Genomic DNA, 10,284 nt, shown 5'->3' with positions numbered 1-10,284 from the left:
GAGAGAGAAATATATCAATAAGTCATGACTGCAACAGTAAGTGGCAAAAAAGCTAAACGAAAAGACTTTTATTTTGGCGTGACATATGACATCATAAGGCTGCGCCTCTCTTGCACTGGATTCAACTAGAGAAAGGTTTGTGTTTAATAACCTTTACATAAATATAAAGCGATTAAGTAAAGTTTCAGGTTTTCATCCGATGCTAAATTATGTGCCTGCTTTTGACATTAATATTTTGACCCTTTATACAGTGAAGTACTATTTTACTCACAGTAATTAGAGCTATTGTTTGAATAAGTTTACAGAGATATGTGTAATAAGTGTTTTAATAAAGATTTAATTTATTAAATAGCTTAATGTCATTCCATTCTAAGTATACATCACTATATATAAGAAATAGTGTACTACTTTTAATCAGCTCATTTGTGGCTATTGTTTCTTGCTCAGACTTACCTGATTTATTTTTGTTAATTACTTTTATATAAAGAAACTGTTGAAGCAAGTGTTGAAGAGAAGTTATTTTGTTTCTGTTCATTGTTTTATTTATTTTAAACAGGATAAAGTGTCTAAACACAGAAAAAACTCCTGCTGAAGCGACTGATCTCCACACTATTGTTAAGATGGCGTTTATTAAAGAGGAGAGTGAAGATGTGAAGATTGAAGAAACATTCACAGTCAAACAGGAAGATCTGCAGGAACAAACAGGTTGGTTTTCATTCTCAAAGATCAGCCCAGTCGTTTGATCCTCATTCAGATATATTTTAATAATAAGAATACTAAGTTAAATCCATCTTGCAGCCCTGAGTGTGCTACCTAATTATCCTAAATGCACATAAGCACATAAGCATTGAAAGACAGAAATGAGTTTCTTTCTTGTTGCTTGTTCTCATGTCTTTTGTCATTATTTTATGTATTATTAGTCTCCCATTTTTCTCTACATTCTTTACGTTATTGCTTTTCTTGTTCTCCTACTGTTTGTTGTGTCCTTGAGCACTGGCGCTATATAAAAAAAAGTAAAAACATTCATTTATTTTCTTTTCGGCTTAGTTCCTTTATTAATCCGGGGTCGCCACAGCAGAATGGACTGCAAACTTATCCAGCACGTTTTACGCAGCAGATGCCCTTCCAGCCACAACCCATCACTGGGAAACATTCATGCACACTCATACACTACGGACAATTTAGCCTACCCAATTCACCTGTACCACATGTCTTTGGACTGTGGGGGAAACCCACGCGAATGCAAACTCCACACAGAAATGCCAATTGACCCAGCCGAGGCTCGAACCATCGACCTTCTTGCTGTGAGGCGACAGCACTACCTGCTGCACCATTGCGTTACCTTAAATAAAAACAATAAATTTAAAAAGGTTTAACTGAGCTGACGATATTTGACCTACAGTATTCTTATAGAAGATATCTGCTATAACAGTGATAGTGTTGGCTTAGTACTTTCCTTTTGCATATTTTAACTTCTTTATGGGTTTAAACTTTTTTTGTAGTTGTTTTCTCACTGATAGTGTCTGAGTTAGAACTACATTATTATAATAACTAATTACCAGGGCTATTGTTTTTAAACAGGGTTTCCGCTGGGTGTTAAATGTCTTAAATTCTAAAATCTAAAATTTAGGCCTTAAAAAAACTTAAAGGACATCGACTTCAAATATTTTTATAATATCAATATTTTCAAATATTTTTATGTTATTATTATTATTATTATTGATTTATTACTGTATTATTGAATATTTTATATTCTAATATTTTTTGATAGGACAAATAAAATCTTTTTCATCTGGGCCATTTGAAAAATTCATTAGTCTAAAATTTCATTCATAATGTTCTTAAAAATGTTTTAAAAAGTCTTAAATTTAACTTGGTAACACCTGTAGAAACTTTGGTTTAAACTTTGATATAAACTTTGGTTTAAATTATGAGTTAGTATTACATCATTATATATTATTATATAATAACTAATTACCAGGGCTATTGTGTTTAACCAGATTTCCACCTCTGAAAGGATCTAGTGCACTCAGACACTGCTCCAAACAAATCAACGCTGTTTTTCAGGATTCAGGAAGCACATTAAACTATACTTTCAATAAAATCCACGTTAGCCATTTTGGCATTTCCCTCGGTCTTCCTCCGGACTCTGGCACCTTAATTTCCAAATGACATGCAAAATTTGCTTTCAGTCCAGTGCTGCTTCTCTGTAGCCCAGGTCACGCGCTTCTGCCACTGTTTCAAGAGTGGCTTGACCTGGTGAATGCAGCACCTGTAGCCTATTTCCTGCACACGGCTGTACACAGTGGCCTTCTTCACAATCTTCCTCAGGGTCCGGTCACCTCTTCTCGTTGTGCAGCGATTTCTGCCACAATTTTTCCTTCCCACAGACTTCCCACTGAGGTGCCTTGATACAGCACTCTGGGAATAGCCTTTTCTTCAAAAATTTCTTTCTGTGTCTTACCCTCTTGCTTGAGGGTGTCAGTAATGGCCTTCTGGACAGCAGTCAGGTCGGCAGTCTTACCTATGATAGCGGTCTTGAGTAATGAACCAGGCTGGGAGTTTAAAAAGCCTCAGGAATGTTTTGCAGGTGTTTAGAGTTAATTAGTTGATTCAGATGATTAGGTTAATAGCTCTTTTAGAGAACCTTTTCATGATATGCTAATCTTTTGAGATAGGAATTTTGGGTTTTCATGAGCTGTATGTCAAAATCATCAATATTAAAACAATAAAAGGCCAAGAACAACTTCAGTTGTGTTTAATGAATCTAAAATATATAAAAGTCTAATGTTTATCAGTACATTACAGAAAATAAATAACTTTATCACAATATGCACATTTTTTGAAAAGGACTTGTATATTTAACTTTCTTGTTAATTAAATCCCATTTTGTTATTTAACCTATTTTTATGCAACAGTCAAGTTGCATGTTAATTTGCTATGAAGAAAAGGAATTTTTTTATTTTTTTTGTAGGCTAACTTAAATGAAATTGAGAATATAGATCTATATAATCACCTTGCAATTTTGAAATTATAGATTTTTTGCTTTGAGTATAGACTTTTTAATTCATAAGAGCAGTTAAATCCTTTATGAAGTTTGCTGTATAAAAATATAACATTTTGAAATATTAATAATTATCTGCCTATATATATATATATATATATATATATATATATATATATATATTAGGGTTGGGCATCTAAGCTATAATGCCGATCCGATACACATCTCGATACAAAGAATACGATCCGATATATTAGCGATACATTTGTGACATATTGCGATGCAACACGATACGATTCACACCAATATCACGATACGATGCGATATTTCAGCACTAACTAATTAGATCAAGTTTATGAGATGATGTGAAAGAGGATGCTGTGCCATTGAATGAGTTTGATTATTTATAAACCAAGCAAAACCAAGACTTTTTTACAAACTGGCTCTTCTCTCAGAGCCAGAGTGTCAGTTTACAGTAGAGGGACATTTTAGAACCTATAGCACATATTATTTAAGTATTTTCAAGATAAACAGAATGTATAAGTGCAATATATATTATAAATGCATATATTTGCACTCTTTCAACATAAAGGTTTACCATTGCACAACAACAATTGTGATTTAACTTTTCAACTATGAAAACAAGTTTTACAAAGATATATTTTGCCACTGATTATTCAAAACTTAAGGTCGTGAACTAGCAGTGTTATGCTGCTTTGAAACATCACTGTCACTGTAAACAACAGGCTAATAAAAATATAACAAACCAGCAATCTTCTTGCTGTGAGGTGGTCAAACTACCCACTGTGCCACCGTGACACCCAATTATTTTTATCATTATTATTAATAATATTATTATTATTATTAAATAAAAATTAACAGGAAGCGGTGTTTAAAACCTTCGTTCTCCGTGACACTAGGCTGAATATCTTTGCAGATGAACAATGCAATAGCATTCGTTATTGGCGTAGAGCGAGCAGAACTGTTGCGCATGGAAAAAAAACTTTCAATGCTTTTCTCACCACTTTTGGAGCTGGTTGAAGCAGTGCGAAAGCCGGGGATGCAGAAACACTGGAAGATGCTTTCACAACAACACCGTGGCGCCGCTTCAAGTGAGATATCAGATTAGTCATACTGCCCGCGTATTTTACAGATGCGCGGCACATTTTGCAAATTGCATCTGTCCTGTCATGTCGTCCATCCTTAAATCCATAATGTTGCCATACTTTAGATTTAAAACTCAGTGGGGAATAAAATGTTTGTTTTGCTTCTCGCGCTTTCTGAGGGCGCACCACTAGCTTCATCCGCACACCTGATACACTGAGTTGTAGTGTGTGCACATCCGCAAATCCGTTGCTGAGGCTTACTTTATGTAGGTCGATTAAATTATGCGCCAAAAACAGGTTGACAACACTTGTTAATAAATAAAAAATACATTCTATATTAAAAATATAAGCTGTATCTCGGAAAAATCGATGCATCTCGCAAAAACCGATGCATCTCGATTTGCTTCCAAAATTTCATTCATCCTCTGCTGCTCAACCGATGCACTTGCATCGTGCACGCGCATGACCGCGTATCGATACATATCGGTTAATCTTCCCATCCCTAATATATATATATATATATATATATATATATATATATATATATATATATATATATATATATATATATATATATATCGGCCTTTAAGTCTAAAGAGTTATCGGTTATCGGTATCGGCCAAAAAATCCATATCAGTGCATCCCTAGTAATTATAAATATATACAAATAAAAATAGGCCATTTACAGCTTTCAAATCGGTGTCTTATCAATGTGACCAAAATAACTTTTATGATCAATTATGTAAGAAACGCTGAAAAATGGACTGACAGTTTCAATTTACTAGTATTTCTATGTTATGTGGCTTTGACACAATTTACATTGTAAAAGCAGTAGATAAATAAAGATGAATTTAATTGAATCTGCTTAAATGTGGACCAAACACACCATGATCTGATTTATTTTACATTTAATGTGCATCAAAAATACAGTGTTTGAAGCCAACGTTTCCAGTGTTTTTTCACTTTAAAGCTTTTAAAGGGAGTTTTTAAGACTTAAAGGTGCAAGTAGGTAGTGCTGTCGCCTCACAGCAAGAAGGTCGCTGGGTCGAACCTCGGCTGAGGTTGCTCCGGTTTCCCCCACAGTCCAAAGACAGGCGGTACAGGTGAAGTGGGTAGGCTAAATTGTCTATAGTGTATGAGTGTGTGTGTGTGTGTGTGTGTGTATGTGTGTGTGTGGATGTTTCCCAGAAATGGGTTGCGGCTGGAAGAGCATCCGCTGCATAAAAAGGTGCTGGATAAGTTGGCAATTCATTCCGCTGTGGCGACCCCGGATTAATAAAGGGACTAAGCAGACAAGAAAATTAATGAAGGTGCAGTAGGTCATTGTCTTCAGCAGTATTTTTTGTTGTGCTGGCTGAAAATCTCCTCACAGTCCAATAGTAATTATTACAGTAAATTATTTAAATGTGAAAAATAAAAAATGTTCATCCAATTAAATATTGTCGGGCTGACGTCTCGTAACATAAGTAAATATGTAGCTCAATAAAATAAGTAGCTCAATCTGTCTATCAGCAAATGCAGATTTGGTCTTTTGAGCATCTGTTTATGCATATCCGCCATTAATGCGTGCCCGCCAGCTAGGGCTGGGTGATTTTTTTGATTAATTCGAATAATTGAAAAAATTGTGTTTTTATTATTATTATTATTTATATATAAAAATATTTGATACATTATAATGGCATTAATTCTCTTTGGTTCACTCTCTGTATGAAGCAGGTGGCACACCAGAAGCGCCGTGAAGCACCACGCAGCACCATGCATTTTAGAATTCTGAACATAAGTTTCTTTACACACACCGGCTGCGCCTAGCCATGACTCAGGATGCAGTTCATATTACAGCCGCACCACAGAGTGCCATCTGATTAGTTTCATGTTAAATATGTGCGCATCTGTGTGTGATACTTTAAATTGTCATGTGCTGGTGTGCAACCTGCTTGACTGCCAGTCTGGGTTTCAATCATGGTAGTTACGGACTGAACACAGAGACTGGACAGCCTAACTTAACCCAATGCATGCAGTTGTGGGCAGTAAAATCCTACGTGACTTCACACTTTACTAAGTCACGTCTGTGTAGATTGTCAAGACATATTCCCTCATTAAGTCGATAAACTCGATCTCAACATGTATGAAGGACGTAAAATCCTGCCATGTGAAAAACCACGCCGGTCTTAGATCTTTTGGTTTGAACACGAGCAGAGATGAGCAGCTGACAGCTGTAGCAGTGAAAATGAAAGTACCCACTCCCATGATGTCATTTAGCGGACCTAGTTGAAAACCAGACAGATCAGGCCGCATAATACAGAGAGTGGTGCAAAGTGCATCAAATGATCGATATTTAAAAGGGGGGGAAAAGAAAAATAGATTAAATATATTATTTTATATTAGACACACATCTGGTACTTTTATTTGCTCCTGCTATACGTCCACAACTTCACACATTAGGGTAAATTAGGCTTTACAGTTTCCTTGTTCCTTTACTTCCACTGTATCTTTTTAAGAAAAAGGCATCAGCATTGCAATCTGTCATTCAATCAGAAGAAGACAAAGTCAAAACCGAGCTGACAGCCAATCTTTCCCAGGCTCAGCAAAACTTGCAAAAAATACAATGTTCCTAAACCAAATGGTTTTTCAAGTTACTTATAAAGAGAGTGTTACTTCAGTCATGTTGTTATGTTTTAAGTTGACTAGTTACACAATTAAAAAAAATTTAAATCGAAATCGTGAATCGGTCAAACTTTATAAAAAACCTAGATTTTTCTTTTTTTGCCAAATCGTCCAGCCCTACCGCCGCGCGTGCACGCAAGACAGTTACATTCTTGCCGAAATCAAATGCTGAATTGAAACTTTTTAAACTCCTGAATCAATATTGGAGTTACTTCTGCACGCTGGAGGAAGAACGACATTATTACTGAAGTAATTCCGTTAGAAGGTTAATGTTCTGTTTTAAAACTATTTTAGCTTGATGCAGAGCTGATGTAGAGTGTGTTGTTAATGGGTTTTATGCACAGACCTGTTGTTCAGCCACTGAAATCTCTCGGTGAAAGATTGATTTAACTATTTTCAGTTTGATAAGGTCCTTTTACAGCATTGATAATGTATTTAGTTTAACAACAACAAAAAAAAAACATCAGTAAATAGCACTATTCAGTCTGGATCTACTTTTATATACACATTAGGTCATTTTTGAACAATGACAGCCTGTGACGCGCTCCCTATACTATTTACCGTGCTAGTCTGAATATTCGCTCTGAAATGGCTTGTAATTGTGGCTTAGTAATAAGTGTGGCTTAGTAATAAGTAATAAATTCCTGCACGCCACCGGGCCAACCACTATGTACACTTCTAACTGGCGAATGACATGAGCTAGTGGGTTGTCTGCTGTCGTGTCGCAGTGGGCACGTTCGCAATTTCACGAGGCTTGACTTTGAAACAAAGTCCCTCCGCTGCCGTCCAAAGCTAATATGCTAACCGATTAGCATTTTGGCAGATCACCTACTGCACCTTTAATGAAAACTAATGTTTTATTTATTTATTTCAGACCTAATTGAAGAGAATGAGGGGAGTAAAGAGGGGGAACATCATGTCAAAATTGAGGAAAAAACTTTTTTACAGACTGATGGTATTTTGAAAAGGAGAGACAAGAATCGTTTCACCTGCACTCAGTGTGGGAAGAGTTTTGGAAGAAAAAACAATCTTAAGAGTCACATGAGGATCCACACTGGAGAGAAACCATTCACATGCACTCAATGTGGGAAGAGTTTCCGCCGCTCATCACAACTTGATCAACACATGAGGATCCACACTGGAGAGAAACCATTTACATGCACTCAGTGTGGGAAGAGTTTCCGCCGCTCATCACAACTTGATCAACACATGAGGATCCACACTGGAGAGAAACCATTTACATGCACTCAGTGTGGGAAGAGTTTCCGCCGCTCATCATCCCTTAATCAACATATGCGGATCCACACAGGAGAGAAACCATTCACTTGCGCTCAGTGTGGGAAAAGTTTCAGTAAGTCATCATACCTTAATCAACATATGAGGATCCACACGAAAGATAAACCATTCACATGCACTCAGTGTGGGAGGAGTTTCAGTCACTCATCATCCCTTAAACACCACATTAGGATCCACACTGGAGAGAAACCATTCACGTGCGCTCAGTGTGGGAAGAGTTTTAACAGTTCATCGCACCTTCATAAACACATGAGGATCCACACTGAAAACACATGCACTCAGTGTGGGAAGAGTTTCCGTCTATCATCATCCCTTAATTTACACATTATGATCCACACTTGAGAGAAACCATTTACTTGCACTTGAGCCGCGGTCACACTGGACTTTTCTCCCCATAGACTTCTATTCATACGCACGCGAATGCGTCAGACCGGAATTGCAAGTTCATGGATCAAGTTTTACAGTTCACTGTGTTGCAAAGTTTAAGCTTGGTGAACTCTGACCTGCTCTGATCGCATCACTTGACTGTGTAAGACCAAGCAAAGATCAAAACATGACCTCTCTGGACAGAAATGTAAAATATGGACCAATCGCTCACTTTTTTATGTCTAATCATCTTGTTTAATCCTGCCCTTTTTCGCAGCACCGTACAACAGAATTTTGCATGCTCAAACTCTAGTGTGACCGCAGTGTAAGAACGGTCTTTAACCACAGCGGTTTGAACTGTAGTTCTGCCGAGCTACTAAAAAGTGATCAGCATGATGGTAAAAAACTGTACATTTCTAGTCAAACCATTCTTCTGCAATCTCATACCAAAAACAGAAATAAGGGCAGTATTAATAGCTATAAATGTGGGAGAGCGTTGATATTATGTGATTGTATTGTATTGCTATATGGAACAATTAAGTGTTGATGTTAAATCAAAAGTAATTCACAAATACTTGAAAATGAGATGATTTAATGACAATAATTCTCTATGGTTACAACTGAATTAATAACAAAATACTGTATAAATTGATAAAATATGAAATAATAAAACATATGGTATAAATTGTACCCAGCTTAAATGTAAAATTAAAGTTATCAGAGGTAGATGGAGAGACACAGGGGGAGGGACAGAGAGACAAAGAGAGCAGGCCCAAAAGTCTGATTGCAGTAGAGTCAGAGAAGATAGACTCCAGAGGAGGAGAGGAGCAGAGCAGGAGAGAAGCAGGCCAGGAAAAGAGAGTGCAGGAAAAGAGACAGAGCTCGAGTTTACCACCTATTTTCTATCTTTCTTGACCATGTGACTAAAGTCATTCAAGACATTCAAACTGACCAATCAACATGTGACCACACCATAAAACCCTTGCTCAAACGCTTTTTTTGGATAAAAGCGTCTGCTTAATGACTAAATGTAAATGTAAAACCCCCAAAGTCCACACAACAGGCCCTGATCTTATCAGTATCTGCCTTTGTAGTCAGTATGGACCTTCTTGAGTCGAAAAGACATGTTTTGTCATATAAACAAATGCATATGATAATTTAGCCTCTTACAGCAGCTTCAGTGTGGGATGAGTTTCAGCAACTCCTCAGACCTTAATAAACACATGAAGACCCACACTGGAGAGAAACCATTCACATGCACTCAGTTTGGGAAGAGTTTCAACCGATCAGCAAACCCTAATGAACACATGAGATTCCACAGTGGTGTAAAAGAGTATATGTGCTTGAGTGTAAGGGTGTTCACACTTACACTTTTGTTTCGGAACCTGTCTCGCTTGCCCAGATAGGGCAATCTGATCTGATCAGTGTCTACACAGTTTTGGTAAATTGAGAACATTGCACTTCCTCTCAGCTCCCTTCACCACAACAGACAATCACATCAACTGCATTACTGCTGCCACTGCACTGATCCATCTTTTAATCTCACATTCCATTCCTCATGAAAAAAAAAAAAACGCAGATACTTGAACTCCATTTGGGGTAAGGATTTCTGACTTATGGCTCGTTTCCACTGACTGGTACAGTACGGTTCAGGTCCATATGGGCCACCTTCATCAGGCTTGCGTTTCCACTACCAAGGGTACCCTTTTGGTGGGTGTGGCGTATAACAGAAAGTGTCAGTCGATGTAATTTTCGCTCGAGAAAATGTCTACAATAAAGCTGTATAGGTCGCTCACATATCATATGAAAAGCACTTCTCACGACACAGAGGCTTTATACACAAATACT

At 37.1% G+C, this 10,284-nt stretch overlaps 1 protein-coding gene across 2 annotated transcripts; it reads left to right on the top strand.

The window, feature by feature from the left end:
* The first annotated feature begins 85 nt into the window (after nucleotides 1-85).
* On the top strand, nucleotides 86-9,126 carry LOC137490991 (uncharacterized). 2 transcript variants are annotated; one of them, XR_012402259.1, is made up of 4 exons: nucleotides 86-135; nucleotides 557-705; nucleotides 7,649-8,482; nucleotides 8,535-9,126. XR_012402259.1 is itself a non-coding variant. In XM_068220022.2 (3 exons), the coding sequence occupies exons 2-3, from the start codon at nucleotides 621-623 to the stop codon at nucleotides 8,410-8,412; spliced, it is 849 nt and encodes a 282-aa protein (XP_068076123.1). In that variant the 5' UTR covers nucleotides 86-135; nucleotides 557-620; the 3' UTR covers nucleotides 8,413-9,126. The 2 variants fall into 2 exon arrangements, 1 of the variants encoding a protein (XP_068076123.1); XM_068220022.2 differs by having other exon boundaries at nucleotides 7,649-9,126.
* The last annotated feature ends 1,158 nt before the right edge of the window (nucleotides 9,127-10,284 follow it).

This window comes from Danio rerio, chromosome 4, assembly GCF_049306965.1.
Source record: "Danio rerio strain Tuebingen ecotype United States chromosome 4, GRCz12tu, whole genome shotgun sequence".
Taxonomy (NCBI): domain Eukaryota; kingdom Metazoa; phylum Chordata; class Actinopteri; order Cypriniformes; family Danionidae; genus Danio; species Danio rerio.
This window is presented reverse-complemented; position numbering and strand designations above follow the sequence as displayed.

Coding starts and splice junctions, on each gene's coding strand:
- LOC137490991 (XM_068220022.2), top strand. CDS start 621: ATGGCGTTTATTAAAGAGGAGAGTGAAGATGTGAAGATTGAAGAAACA. Junction 706..7,648: donor AGATCTGCAGGAACAAACAG/GTTGGTTTTCAT, acceptor TATTTATTTCAG/ACCTAATTGAAGAGAATGAG.